Here is a 14,820-nt window from a genome sequence, read left to right as displayed (position 1 = left end):
TGGTTTGCAGCGTATCTGCTGGAGCAGTTGTGCTGTCTGCTGTGAGGAGGACACCAAAGTGTGCCCACAGACTTGGGAGCAGACAGGGCCTGTGTGATAAATGCAGGGAGTGAAACCTGCCCCAAGCAGCCACATTCGGTGTCCTCCTGGGCTGTGGCACAAAGGAGTTGCTCTGGATGCCAAGCTGAGACCAGTTGCCTAGGGTGCACGTGAGAGGCCGCCCGGTTAGATGCAGACAGGTGAGGCGCTGTGCAAGAGGCGTGCAGGAGAATTGCCCCTCCTTGCTGAGCACGAGCGCAGGTGCACGGTTGGCAGAAGGCGCGTGCCTGCGAAGGCTGACGGCAGACGTTTTCCCCGGGGGAGGCTTTCTCAGTGTGCGTCTCGGCCTCCGGAGGCCTTCAGAGCCCTCCGGGATCACCGGGACGCACGCCGTTTCCTGAACCACTTAACTTGAGCTGCATGTCTCTTCTCCATTGTGCATATCTTGTTTCTCTTTGTCTCCTTCACCCAGCTATGAAAAATCGACTTGAAAGACAATAATTTTCATTGGATCGGAAGCCCTTGGCAGTCCAAGATTAGTTAATTCTCCTGATTGAGAGATCCGTGTTTATGGCTTTCTAACCGAGTCCGATATTTCATTGGTTGCTTTCCTGCTCGGCTTGGTCCTTCGGGGATGCTTTGTCATTATGATGCTACAGATAATTTTGCATTTCATTTTTCCAGTCATGAGTTTGTAAAGGACAAGCCGCGTGTGATGCACCTGCCAATGGGAGGCACTGCGCTGCGGGGCCCGAGCCTGAGCATGTTCAAATCGGCACGTCAACGTTTCATGTTTTAGCTCGTGCAGCGACCGCCCCCCCAGCAAGCGCTCCTGGCTAGCAGGAGAATCCTTTTTGCCACACTTAGTTTAGCTTATTAGATACATTGCTGAAGGGGATTTCATTTTACACAGCACTATCTAATTGGCTGCTTGTCATTTTGTCCTTTAATGTGCACCTGCTTTGACCTAATTAAACCTACCCATTCTCCAGTCTGTGTCAATACTGCTACCTTTGTTCTGCTTTGGTTTCGTTATTTTTTTAAAAGGTAACGGAAAGAAACGCTGCGAGGATTTTTTTTTTTAATTTAAATTCTTTTTTTTAATTAAAATGCACTTTATGGGGCTCTCAGTCACGAGTTATTTACTTGCATCCTTCCGTACTTAATCTGAGAACAAAATTGGAAATATCGATAGAAAGTGTGAATCCTGGGCTCCTACTTGAAAGCTTTGTATCAGGTTTCGGCTCAAAAGAGCACCATTACCTTTAGCTGTCACGGATCTGTACGCTTGATCGATAAACTTCAAATATTATTATAGGTGGAGGCTTCAGAGATTTGCTCTGTTCTTTGGAGAGAGACGGAGATAAATCTTTCTTAAAAATTGACTTGAATTTGCACTCTCAGTCTTCCTGGTGAAATGCATTTCTCTTAGGTGTCCGGGCAACAGCATGCAGGACAGATTTATAGGCCACGTGCTTCTTGTAGTGAAAGATTTAAATGGTAAATCCTTCACATATGACTTCACAAATCATGTAAAGTTAAAAGATTTTTACCGTTTCTGTTGCTGCTGTGCTTAAATCGTAAGGTACGGCCAGTAAATCATTTTAATGGAGGTGTCGCGCTTGACTCAATAAAAAAAAAGAGAGAGACAATGGTTTAGCTTCCATTCCAAAATGTTAATGTATTAATCAACGGGAGAATAATTGTTTTTTACTACATTATAAATCTCCGTTGCCATTAGAATTGCAGCGAGGGTTGATGTAGCTGCGTTCTTAAATTAAAATTGTTTACACTGCTATACATTCATTTTACATGGCCGTAGCTCATTCTGGGTTCATTTTGGAGTTGTTCCCCTACCAGATAAGTCATTCCTCTCCAGGATGACGGCATCCTGAGGGAGCGATGCTTATAAAGGAAAAATAATTGCATGGCGAGGTGTTAAATAAATAAAATAAAGCAGTTGGAAGCAATGTACAATTATGACTTGCTGTCTGTATTTGAAGAGGGTTTTATGGTTTGGATTAAGAGTTTTGCCACTTGATACATCGCAGAGGGTACCAAGCAGAAAAAAAGTTGGGTTTAATCTTGCATGCAGTCTTGGTTTTCTTTGGAGGTGACAACATCAAGGGAATTAATTCTCTGCCATGCAGGTGTTTACTTTTTTTGAGGGGGTGGGGGGGGGGTGTACTGATATGAACGGGCCCCCGTGGTATCTCGGTACCTCCGGGACTTAAAAGTCCTCCCGTCATTGCATCGCTCCCTTTGCTGGGCGCGGGGAGTGGAAACGGGGGCCAAAGCGTGGGCAGGTCTTTGAAAAGTAATGCACTCTGTGGCTCCCTTCCTCCTCTTCTCCCACTCCTAGCTTGTGCCGCACCAAGCTAGCGGTGCTGCTGCTGCCTCTGCTGCTGCTTCTAATGGAAACTCCCTTGCCAACCGATCAGCCGGCTCAGTCAGCCTTGGCTGGGCCCGCCTGCTGCTTTGCCTGATCTGATCTCTCTGGCTAGCTCCACGCCATACCCCCCTCCGGCCTCCCAAAGTGCGAGGGCTGGCTTTTCCAGCCGCGGAGACAGCTGCAGCCCCGATCTTCCGGTGAGCCCCTAATAAGTGCCACATTCCTATTCCTCTTCTGATCTCGGCAGATTCTCGAGCAGGTGAGGAAGGGTCGATAAGGACCGTGGACCACGCAGTGATCGGCGGAGTCGTCGCCGTGGTGGTGTTCGCAATGCTCTGCCTGCTCATCATATTAGGGCGATACTTTGCGAGACATAAAGGTAAGCCGAGGGCAGGCACGAAAGCTGGAAGGAAGCTGCATGCGTGCGCTTCACGGTGCTCGGCGGTGGTAGCCCTCCATCCCATGTCATCCGCTGGCAACGCAGGACGCTGAGCTTTGTCGCTCTTGCCAAGAGAAGGAAAACGGGCCTCACGGAGGAAAAGGCAGGAGGACTTTGATAGTGAGAGCAATTTCTGGTCCATCACAGACATGGAGATGAAGGCTTGTTAGGTGAGGTCTGCAGCTGGTGTGGACCCACGTAGCATCCAGCTGGAGGTCTAGCCCATTAAATTAACTCTGTGCCGGGAGGTAACAAGGGACAGGGAAGGGTTTTGCTGTTAAACTGACCCTGAATATCAGTCGGCTCTTCAAGTAGTCTCTGCTTGTTCCCGCTCATGGGATGCACTTCGAGGCGCGGTCTTCATGGTAGCCCGCACTTGACTTTTGAGCATAAGAGATGGCAAGACATAATGTCAGGGTAGGATGTGGCCAAACCTCAGCTTTTCTCTGAAGTTTATGACCCAGGTCTAACGTTGTTCATAATAAAGTGGGTTTAAGCCACCTGGCAGTCAGCATTGACCAGTCTGTCTGAGGGATGGTTTAATACTGAAGGAAACTTAAGGCTGAGCAGGCCACTTGGGAAGTGCTGGGAAAATCTGGCAATAGGCTGGAGGGGGTGAAGGAGACAGGGGTCCTGAGCAGTAAAGAGGATGGGAGAGAACTGAGGAGGAAGGCAAGACAGGGGGCATGACATGGACAGAGGGGGAAAGGAGAAATTAGACTAAAATACATAAAACTTAGAGCGCAAGAGCAGGCCTCGTCAAGTCAAGGGCATGAAATGCTTGGCATGGCACTGGGCTGTATTTGCACTCACATTTGGACCCTGGTGGGTTTTAAGTGGCACGAAGTAACATAAACGGGTCTTTCCCCTCTCGCGGATCAGAGCTGGAGGGGGAGCGGGTGAGATGCTGCTGGTGCCCCTTGCACAGGCGTGCTCGGCGCTGCAGGCTCCCGCTGCTCGGCCCTGCCACTTTCCCCTTCAGTGCTACAGCACGGTTTTAAAAAGAAAGTCTCGTAGCGCTGGTCCTGAGGCCCTTCTTAGCTGGCTGCGCAGTCTGCTTGCTTGTTTGGCTCTTCACCGGGCGCCGGGTTACGATGCTCTGAGCAGGAGCCCCGTGGCCTCCACAGAGATGCTGGAGTGATGGCCCCCACTGGAAGGGCTGGGGGCTGGGCAAGGCAGCACTGACGAGTCTCGGCTCCCGGGGCACGGCGCGCTGTTTAATCCTGAATCCCTCTCCCGATGGCTTTTCTTCCCCTTTGCCCTAGCTCGACTGCGGTGTAGCAGTTCGCCCAGAGCCTGTCCCTGAGTCCCCAGAACTACCTTGCTGCTTTCTTTCCAGGTACATACTTCACTCACGAAGCCAAAGGAGCAGACGATGCAGCCGACGCAGACACAGCGATAATCAATGCAGAAGGAGGACAGAACAACTCCGAAGAAAAGAAAGAGTACTTCATCTAGATCAGCCTTGGTTCCAATGAGGTGTCCAACCGTGGACGGTTACTGGCCCAATTTAGATGATAAAGAGACAGTGATGTTGAAAGTTGCGACCAGCTTGTGTCTTTTTCTTTTTCCTTTTTTTTTCCTTTTTTTTTCTTTTTCAAACGAATGGCTGGAGAGATGCGAGACTACGAGGGTCCGGGATTTGCTGTGTAAAAATGTTCTTTGTAAAGTACACTCTGCTGTTCGACACCTCAGCTTGTTTGGGTTTTCTTTTTTGGCCAAGTCCAGCTTGGATTTAGTTTAGTTAAGTCATTTGCAGAAAATTCTGTGCCTTGTTTTTTTTGTTCGTTTGGGTTTTGGTTTTCTGGGAGGGGGAGCGGGAGGGTCGGGGGGGACGGGGTCTGTGTGTGTGTTCGTTTCTTCTTCTTCCCCCCCCCCCCTTTCTAGTCTCTTTTTGGAATTGCCTGCTGGGACCCCTTGGAATAGGTTTATTTTTTCAAGCCTTTTTTTTTTCCTCCCTTTTCTTTTCTTCCCCCTTTTGTTTGATCTCTGCTCTTTTTTCCGTTCAGATCTCGATCTCATCAGAGGAGAACCAGCACACTTTAGATTTCATCGTTTGCAATTCATTGTATCCATAACCCATTCTTCTCTGTTGTCGTAAAGGTTTGGATGAGCAAGCGCTGGGGACGGTTTGTGGCTGCCCATGTTTCAAATGCTTTATGTGGTGGAGACTAGAAAATAGGCTGTGACTCAAAATGTACTCCGGTAGCTGTGGAGAGACATTACTGCACAGGGTTATCTGCAAGTGAGGCATGTCACTACGTGATTGAATCTGTCTTTAATTCTGTGTCTGTAGACTGCTCTCGGTGTAGGGATCCTCACGCTGTCTGGACAGGTTCGGGGCATGAAGGGATCCTCTTCCTTGTTGCCCTGAACAAACCTGACAGATGAGGGCTGTTCCTTTTATGCAAGTGGACAAATTTGAGTGGCCACAGGAGGGAAAAGGGGTCGGGGGGCGGGGGAGGTAGTTCTGCTCTGATTATATCCAAACAATCCTGTCAAGCTTCCCCAGTCGGCTTTACTTCTCCTTAATTTGTTGGAAAAAGAGGGATAAAACAAAAAACAAAACTTTGCGGTGTGCAAAGGGCTGTAAATGAGCAGTTTTTATTTTCTTCTTCCTCCTCGCCTTTGTGCTTCGTTAGGGAAGGCGGCTGGATGTGGTCTGCATGCGCTCGGTATTGCAGAGCTTTGTCCTGCTGCGAGATCCAGCAAGCGGCTGTGTGAAACTTTCATTCCATCAGATCTGGACTTGACAAAGGCAGGAGGGACAAAAGAAGGGCTGGGTTTGTTTTCATGCTGGCCTGCCCTGCCCTGCGTCTCTGTTCGGCAAAGGTCAGAGGAGAGGTGCAAAGAACAGTATGTGGGCTCTTTCACTTACTTAATCAAAACTCAAATGCTGAATGGGGTTTTTTTATCTCTTTACCTTTCATACCCTAGCCTTGGCCTCTTTCCTCAGCCTCAAGAGCCATCTGCCAACAAATTACTGATCCTTGCATGATGGCAGTCGTGATGCACAGCTACTAAAAATAAGTTACCTTGAAAATGTTTTAGGTTCGAAGCCCTGGGAGACGCTGGAAAAATAAAACGGATTTATTTATTTTTCCTTCCTCCTGGCAGGGGAAATGTAGGAATTTGCATTCAAGATTGCAAGGGAAATTGGATAGAAACCAGGAGGTGAGGAAAGTCTTTTGAGTTTCGAAGTGGGGATGGAGCTGCTGACACAGGCCCTGATAAGAAGCTGGCATTAAAGCAAGCAGTATAGAGGGGAGGCTGTTGACTGAGTCATCTTGGATTTTAAGGGATGCCATTTTTTTTTGTGCTTCATACAGAAATTTGCCACTGATTGATTTAAGGGGGAAAAATTGCGCCTAAGTGTCAGGAATTGGAGGATTCTTAGGAAGCTCTTTTTTTTTTAAGCTGTGTGAATTTTACTTTTTAATTTTTGGCAGAGCTTTTAATAGGCCAGCATGAAAAAGGAAAAAAGAGAAAAAGCCCTCTTAAGCAGTATTCTGTCTTTTCCCCTCCTTTAAAAACCCTTTAGAAAAAAAGGGAGAGTCACAAAAAAGGAACGTTTTTCAAATGTTGTCAAGTACAGCTCTTTTCTGAGCCTTGCATCCAAGGATGAGAAGCAGTTAGCTTGTCATGGAAAGGTTTTTTGGGGGGCTTTTTACACGCGGATGACAGAATTGGCATACTGGTTTTGAACAGCCCATCTTTCTGTTTTGGAAGTGTACAGTAGTGCAGTGTTACCGATGTAACTTTGACTTAAAATGTTGACATGTCTCAGGTTCATGTGTTTTGATTGGTGTTTTCCGTCTCAGGTAGATTGCAAAATTTTGGCCCCCCACATTGGACGAGAACAGAACAAAACAAAACAAAACCCAGGAAATTATGGATTTTAGTTGTATATTGGTTTATGTATTTTTTCCTTCAGTATACAGTGCACTGTTTGAAATGTATTGTTGAGTATTACTTTGTACAGGTTTAGATCATAAGGGTTCTTTTTTTAAGAGTGAAGAAAGAACAAACTTGTTTTTAAAGGAATAGTAAAAAAATGAAGGACGTGTCACTGATGCCAAATAAGCTTGTTCTTGACTCACACACCATTTTTATTTTTTCCCCTTAGGCCAGTTCTGTTTTTAAGGTGTCCATGGACGATGTTACAGTGTAAGAAAATACATATCCATATGTTCCCATTCACATTTTGTATTGGTTCATGTATACCATTTTTACAAAGAAAAAGAAGTACTATAAAATATCTGTCTTCTTAATAAAAAAGATTAATGTTACAAAACTATTCTTCAATCTCATTCTGCACTCTTTACCTTCTGCAGTCTGGGGGATTCAGGGCAGGGATGTCTGCGCTTGGCTTGTGCCATGTAAAACTCCAGCCCAAAGAAACCGGTGTCCTTTCCTCCAAGATGTGATGCTACTGGCCACAAAATTCAAGGGTTTCATTTGCCACCTCCGCTTCCCGTGTCCCGATTGACTTGGACAGTCACCGGAGTCCAAGTCAGTGCTGTCCCTTGGCCAGGATAGAGGTGCACGGGAGAATGACTGGCTGCTTGGGAATAGTTCGGATGTTTCACGTGTAGTCACTTGTAACCTTCCTAATGAAAAGCAGGTCGCTAATGAGCCGGCTGTAACCGTTTCCCTTGAGTGCTTCATTCCTTGCATGGCATATAGCGTGGTATGACTTGGCCCCTCTTCCAACCCCATTTCTTGCAAAGCCGGGTAGATAACTCTTTTTGCTCTAGATCTGCTAGTAGCAGATGCCATCTGATTCTCCAGCTTTAAACATTCTTGCGTCTGTCGCCAAAGCCTGCTTGAGTGTTTTGAAGAACCCAGAAAATCACTCTCACTTCTGGCTGTGCAGAATAATGCCGGCTGCTCTCAGAACAAGAGAAGTATTTTTAAAGGTCCTTCCACTCTAAATTATTTCTGAACATGTGCTCTCAACTTAGTTTTTTAAAAAGCTCCCCTGAAACCTCCAGCTGTGCTTTCCCTTCTTTGGCACGAGAGTAAAAAGAGGACTGTTTCTTTGGGGCAGGGGGATTGTTAGTCTTCGCTCTTGTTTTGGCTGATGAGTTTTCCCAGGACGTTGCTTAGAGCCCCGAGGTGACTTGTAGGCACTCAGTGATGCCATCTTTTAGTGTCCTCTGCAAGTCTGAAAAGGAAAGCTTGCTCTGTTCCTTCCTCGGAGAGATATTTTTCCGATGCTGTCTTCCAGCAGGCTGAAGCCACGACGTCGCCCTTCCTGCTTTCCAAAAGTAACGCGTGCCTTTCTTTCCGTTGCAAATGACCCTAAGGAGAGCAGCCATGCGGCCTCTCCACGGCAGTGGCACATTCCCTTTCCAGACCGCTGGCATTGCATCTTGAGAAACCTAGGAGACAAATTTCCCAAAACCAAAAGAGAGGGAGACCCCTGCAACGCTTTGAGTGGGACTTTTTAAAATGCACATCAGTGACAGGCGGAGTGTGGATGCTCGAGAGAAGGTGGTACTTTATTCGATGCATGAAGAGTGGAGGAGCATTTGCAGACTTAATTAGTCTACTGTGGTTTAGCGACATGGATTGTGGCAAAAAGCCTGGAGGTTTCGAGGGGTTTTTTAACATGTTTTGATGTTTTTAACTTTTAAAAGTATTTAAATCCACTAGACAGTTGCTAAATACAGTGGATTCCAATGCACCTTATCAAACAGAGGACTGATGGGTTTGTGCTGTCCAGTGTGTAAAGTAAAGAGGATTGATCCAGATGAAAAATAGTTGGCACAGTAATTTTTGCAATGGCATTTTGCCCCTCTGAAATCCCTATTGCAACTCTATTTTGGGTATCCCGGTCCCTCACTTCCTCTCCACGATGTTGCCATGGACTGTAAAAAAGATGGCGTTGCACAGGGGAGGTAGCTGCATTTCATCAGTGTGCATGAAGTGATCTTGGTAGACAGGCAAGATCCTTTGGGATAGAAAATTACTATAAATGTAGCTGGTTATGTTGTAAAGAAATCCTTCTGGATACGAATGAAATTAAATTTTAATCCTGTATTAGTTAAGGAATCTTGGATTCCAGAGCCTAAAGAAACTAATGAAATGTTCTTGAAAACTTTGCTGTCATACTCCTTCTGGCTGTGACTTTTTTTTTTTTTCCCCTCCCCAGATCTTGCAAGCTCAGCAGAGTAGGATGGGGTCAGTACTTGGATAGGTGACCTGCAAATCAAACTCCAATGCTGGAGGAAGTGCAGATGGCAATTCACTTGGTGGCTTGCTTTATTAAAAGGTGCTTACCTGTGAGTTCATGCTGAACACTCAATGCCTCAGGGACTTTTAACTGCAGTTTGTCGTCTTTTGGATGACACTTCAACTTTGAGACTGAGAAGCCAGGTAGCGTTTCCAAGCCGCTGTTCTGCAGGAAAGGTAGCTGGAGGTTTGCTAAATGTTCTTGACTGCCGTTGGTTTCTCATAGCGCTCATCCTGTTGTTTGACCCTTGCAAGTGGCAAGCACAGCCCCTGCCCCATGGGGTGCACCATCTCGATGATAGAAGGAGCACATGGAAGATGAGGGGAAGGAGTACTAGGAATTGGTGTCCGAGGTGATCCCAGCAGGTTTTAAGTACTACAACATGGGGACTTGCAGGGGCTTAAATATACAGGCTCGTCCCCAAGCGCGCAACATCAGAGCCATAATTGGAGATTTTGTTGGTTGTGCTAAGCCCAAAGCGGCAGGTGGGTCTTGACTTACTGTGAGGGTCGGGATCTGAGAAATCACCTTGGGAAGCTCGTTCTGCACGCTGGAGCCAGCAGAGAAGGCAGCGGGGGGATACTGCAGTGGCCTAGGAGACGGGCATCAAGGCATGACGGAGAGATGCTGAAACCGTGCCAGTAATAGACTGCATAGGGGGAGGTGGGAGGAAGGTTTCAGCACGTTGGAAAGGAGGAAAAGAAATCTGGAAATCAAGTAGAGGTTTCGGGAGAGAGTGAGTGACCTGGTTAAATCGGTCAAGGAAGCTCTTGGTGGCAGCATTTCCAGAAGACGCACGGGGTCTTGGGAATGGTTTGGAGAAATTCATGATAATTGCTGGGAGACCAAGGGTCCAAAAGTGTGTTCTGGTAATTGGAGACAGACAGGTCTTGGAAAAGTTTTGGAGGCAGCAGTTTGAATGCGAGAGGCAAAGGAGGAGGAGAACTGGTCCCAAGGCCCAGGGAGAATGGGGGCGACGGAGAAACCGGTGGGGAGGGAGAGTTACCGAGGGAGGCACAGAAGTCTTTAACCTTGAGTTAACGTCAAACCATCCTGAAGGTTTCGGGAGTAAACCAGGATGCAGAAGTGGGGGAGAGGAAACCCCATGGTTGGGCAGAGGGCAGACTCATAGAGCCGTCTGCATAAATGGGATCACTAAAGCAGAGATCAAACTGGAGAGTTTTATTTTATTTTCTAGTCATGTTGCTGCAAACTCAAAAAAACCCAAAAAAGGTCTGTTCTGTGGAAACTTCCACTGTGGTTGTGAGTCCTCGAAACCAAGTTGGGCTTGTTACCAAGTGAAGGCAGCCCTGTTCCTTGAGTTAAAAATAGGTTTTCTGATAATAACTTGAACTTTCAATGGCTTGAAGATATCCATCCAGCTGCAAAAGTGCATCACCATGGCACTTGGGAGGGCTAGGTCGCATTAATAGTTGTTTTCTTTTCCCGTTTCCAGACTCTGAGCATCTAATAGTCTCTATGCTCACAACACATCTGGGAAGTGCTGTGGTCCCTTGTTGTACAGAGGAAGACCCAAGGCCCGGAGGGTCTGTGACTTGCCCAAAGTAGCATAGATCTGAGGCAAAGCAGGACCTCAGGCCCAGGCTCAGTTACTTGGCTGGTGCCTTACCCCTAAGATCATACTTTCCCCCTCCAGCTCCACTGCCTTCAAACGCCCTCCCAGCTCCAGAAGCAAACTGGTGCCATGCTACGAGAGCCACCCAGGTGTACTTAGTACCTAACGTGGCAGGAGGAAGGCTTCAACCACTGCTTCGACTCCTGATGGGCCGACGTGCTTAAGACTTCCAGAACTTCACGGGACAAATTGACAAAATTATACGTATTCCTTAAGAATAGCAGGGTCCGACGAAGTGAATGAGGAGTGCAATCAATAGGAGGTGGGCAGTAATGAATGAAACAAACACCTGAAGCCGCCGGGGATGGGTTGGCAGTAAATGGCTATGCAGAGGCGACATCACATCTATACCAGCTCTCGAGACTTACACAATTATTTCAATCATGACCAGGAATTACTCCGACAGCCTGCGGTTTTACAAGCACTTAGCCATGAAAAGAAAATGCGCCCAGTCTCACAGGCCTAATCCTTAAAGCCAGACAGAACCGGGGCTGAGGAAAACAAGAGCTAGCCTGGGAAAATCAAAGCCCGCTACTCCTTTCTGGGGCTCTGCGGCTTCTTAACATGCACGGCTCTCCGTTCGCTCATATTCCCAACATGATAGCCTTAAATCTTCCTTAAGTGATATCTTCTCAGGTTAATTAATCTCCAGGCTTAAACTTGCTGTGAGCAGCAGGAAGTCCATCCTGAAGTCAGCAAAGTTACGATTGCATCTTCTAATACTGTTTATCCTGCATTAGTGTTTACTTAAGGAGAAAATTGATCTGTAATTGATATTTCAATCTTCCAGAGCTGGTGTTGGGAGACTCTAGTGCAAGCCTTTAATAGGAGACAAATATTTAAATCCCATAATGGTAGGTGGATGATGACATGCACGGCCTCCCACGCCTTGCAGCTGCCCCAAATTCAGGTCTGATTTTGGGGGGGTTTCCAGGTGGGCTTATTTTGCCCTCTTCAAACCTGCAGCGCAGAGCTCGAATATGTAAAACCTGTTTGCCCAGAGACACCAGACTTGATTAAAAAGTACTGCCGTGAAAGGGACTTTTCATCGCTAATCAGTCTCTGTTGAGCCAGTGACGAAATCAATGTTCATCTCTCCCTCGACGTTTCCCTTCGCCACCTCTCCTGAAATCAGGTTAGGAGGCAGCTGCTGTATTTAAATTAGAAGCATGAATCTTTTATGGTTTGGACAGAGATTGGGAGGGGAAACAATTGCTGTCTGTTGACTAGATGCTACGGAGACGAGCACCACAGAAATGCCCATAAATAAATACATTGAAATATTACTGGAGTTTGTTGCTCTGTTTGTTTGCATCGCCCTGCCAAAGCCTGTTGCCACTGATATCAGGGGTCTGGTATTCACAGCTGCTCTTGATGGCTTGCTTGTTGAATGCAGTGCTTTGGAAAATAAAGCAGGGGGGAGCTTTACTAGCAGAACTACTGCTGCCATGTGGAAAACTTGGAGGGAAGCAGAAGGAAGGGAATATTGTTCCTTCCTTTCTTGCTTATGAAGGAGACATGCAGCCTGCATTTGTCATGCAAACATCTAGAACTCTTGGTTCAGAAATGATGCCTTTTATTAGGCCAACTAGCTGGTCTAATAACAGGTATCGTTTCTGGACCAAGAGCTCTATATTTGTGCATTTCTTTTTTTGTCTCAGGCCAACACAGCCCCCAAATACATCCCTGCCTGCGTTTTTATGCATGTTTGAGGTGTTACAAGCTGTTTAAGAAGTGGTTTTTAAATGTGCATGAGATATAATCGCAGACTAGAGCCCTGGCTCTGCTGCTTTTGGCCGTTTCAAGCCACGGTCTCCTCTTCTGATATCATGGCTGTATGAGTCCCAGCATGATGGTGTGATAAGCAAAGCTATGATGGGGGAAAGTCCAGTCGTGGTGTATCTGGCCCTCGTTCCCAAAGCACCCGGGCACTTTTTAGCCACTGGAGCTTAAATAGGATTGTGGTGGAAGAGCTCACCGAGAGCAGGTGAGGGAAGGATGCGCAGATCACTGCAAACAGCATAAGGAGTGGAAAAAAAAATACCGAGGCCAGGGAAAGGTAGAAAATCTGACACTCTTCGAGTTACCACCAAACACAGTGAGTTAAATATCTGCCCATGGCATCTGAGGGAACTCCCATGGGCAAGCTGCAGTTTCCAGACCACGGGAGCTGCATTTAGGTTGCTGTCCTTCATGTCTGGGCCACGCTGCTCCTTGGCAGAAACTCGCGCTATGTTTTGTTACGAGTCCAGCTGCTCAGCTACCTCGCGCATACACAGCTGCTAAAATGGAGCCAGCACAACCTTTTGTCTTCTCATTGCCGTACGGCCTCCCGCTCCCCACAGGGCAACCGTATTCTGTCCACGTGGTTGCAAAAAAAATAAACCAAATATAACATGGTGAGCTATCGACGCGTCACGGACCGGCATGTTATTGTGCAGGCATGTCAAGTGATGGTACTTTTATTTGCTTTTTTTTTTCCTTCTCCAGCAGCATCTTGTCCTAGAGGAGGCACAATAGGGCAAAGCCTCTGAAAAACTTCTTCCTTCCAGCTGCAGCGTGCGGTGCCAGGACCACCCTTCCCTTCTGTTTCAATCCCAGGCTGCCCCTGAGCAAACAGTGCGCAGCTGCGCCGCGCTGCAAGGTGAGGAAGCCAATGCAGTAACTCACAACGCTACCTGGTGCCTTGAATCTCTTTGGTTTCTTTGCAGCTTTGTTTGGTGTCTGGAGCCGGGTCCTGAGCTGGCTGATTCAGCTGTCTGGGGCGGGGGGGAAGGCAGCTCCCCCTGCTTGTCGCGGGCTGGGGTCAGGAGCGCCCGGCGCTTTGGGAGCCATGCCCGGCCCTCTATCGGTATGTGCATCTCCTTCCTACCGCAGCGCGTGGGGCCTCGTGAATGCGCCGCCTGGTCTTCGGCCCTTCTCGTTGTGCCGTGCAGCATTTCAAGCTGGTGTGTACATTGGGGTGGGGAGAGTCTCGCTTTGTTCATAATTTGATGTGTTGCTTTTCCCAAAAGCATGGCACGCCGTCCCGCCAGAGTCTGTATTCTCCCCTGAAAGCGCTGAGCTATGATTAATGCTGCGGCCTTTCTTTAAACACAATCATCCCGCCGCTTCTAAGCTGCAGTAATTTTCAATAATTTGGAGTGCTCAAAAGCGAGCTAGTCGATGGTTTACAAAAGAGCGGCTCGCAAGAGCCCGGGGAGGCTGCGGCTGGAGGAGAGAGAAAGGACGGAGCCCCGTCTGGTTTTAGCACTTCTCCCTTTCCCGACTTCCACGGCTAAAAGTTTGATTGAACATTAATAGCCTATTAAGAATCCAGTTGTGAACATTGCTCAGTGAAAATGCTGCCAGCCCTGGCTTTTGTGAGAACAAATAAGCTGCGTGTTGGCGAGTTCATGATTTATTTATGGACATGTGTGGTTCATTCATACCATTCCCCAAATCGGAGCTTTTCTCATTATTTTTGCCTTTGCCAACTTTGCTGTGCTGTGAAGGCAATGCAGTCGCTTTGCTCTCGGGCTGTTTACTTTCTGTGAATGCCGAGCAGGGCCCTCGCCAAGAGTTTGGATTCAACTCCGGGAATGGTCCAGCTATCTCCCTAGCCATGTGTATTAAACTACTGCTCCCTTTAATCTTGGCAATTTCATGCTACAGCATCCATCTGTTTGGAAAAAGAAACCCAAACAGAAACTCTTGCTTGAAACCATCACAGATTTCCTTAGTTGCAACTTCAAAAGGTTCTCATTTCTACCTCGTTGCGTCCTGCAGTGTGAGAGGGGCTGCCCTGGACGACTGGAGCTTAACTCGCTGACTCCCAGATGCCGAAATGTGCTCGTGCTGACCGCCAACGTCTCGCTTTCAAGTCGGATTGTAATTGCTTATATTCTGCATTTGCCTGATCACTTAATGCCGTGCAGGGGGTGCTAATCTGCTCAGCAACTGTCTTGCCTTCATTTGCCACGCTGAAGCAACCAAGGTGATTTTTAAATACCCCTGGTTGCAGGCTGACTGGCTCCCTTTTTTGCATGGCCTGGTGGCCCCTAGCAAGCCAGCGGTAGAGGTTGCTGCTGGAATTG

The 14,820-nt window shown here is 47.5% G+C and overlaps 1 protein-coding gene across 3 annotated transcripts in view; it reads left to right on the top strand.

Moving 5' to 3' along the window:
* CADM1 (cell adhesion molecule 1) overlaps positions 1–7,169 on the top strand; it is a 264,050-nt gene extending 256,881 nt beyond the window's left edge. For all 3 annotated transcript variants that reach the window (XM_090028087.1, XM_090028086.1, XM_090028085.1), the window contains 2 exons: positions 2,679–2,810; positions 4,210–7,169. In XM_090028087.1, coding sequence (XP_089884213.1) covers positions 2,679–2,810; positions 4,210–4,328 — 251 coding nt within the window. In that variant the 3' untranslated portion in view covers positions 4,329–7,169. The remainder of the gene's footprint in view (positions 1–2,678; positions 2,811–4,209) is intronic.
* The last annotated feature ends 7,651 nt before the right edge of the window (positions 7,170–14,820 follow it).

This window comes from Crocodylus siamensis, chromosome 14 (genome assembly GCF_052110815.1).
Source record: "Crocodylus siamensis isolate JL-2025a chromosome 14, ASM5211081v1, whole genome shotgun sequence".
Taxonomy (NCBI): domain Eukaryota; kingdom Metazoa; phylum Chordata; order Crocodylia; family Crocodylidae; genus Crocodylus; species Crocodylus siamensis.
The sequence above is the reverse complement of the archived record's forward strand: the minus strand, read 5'-3'. Positions and strand labels throughout refer to the sequence as shown.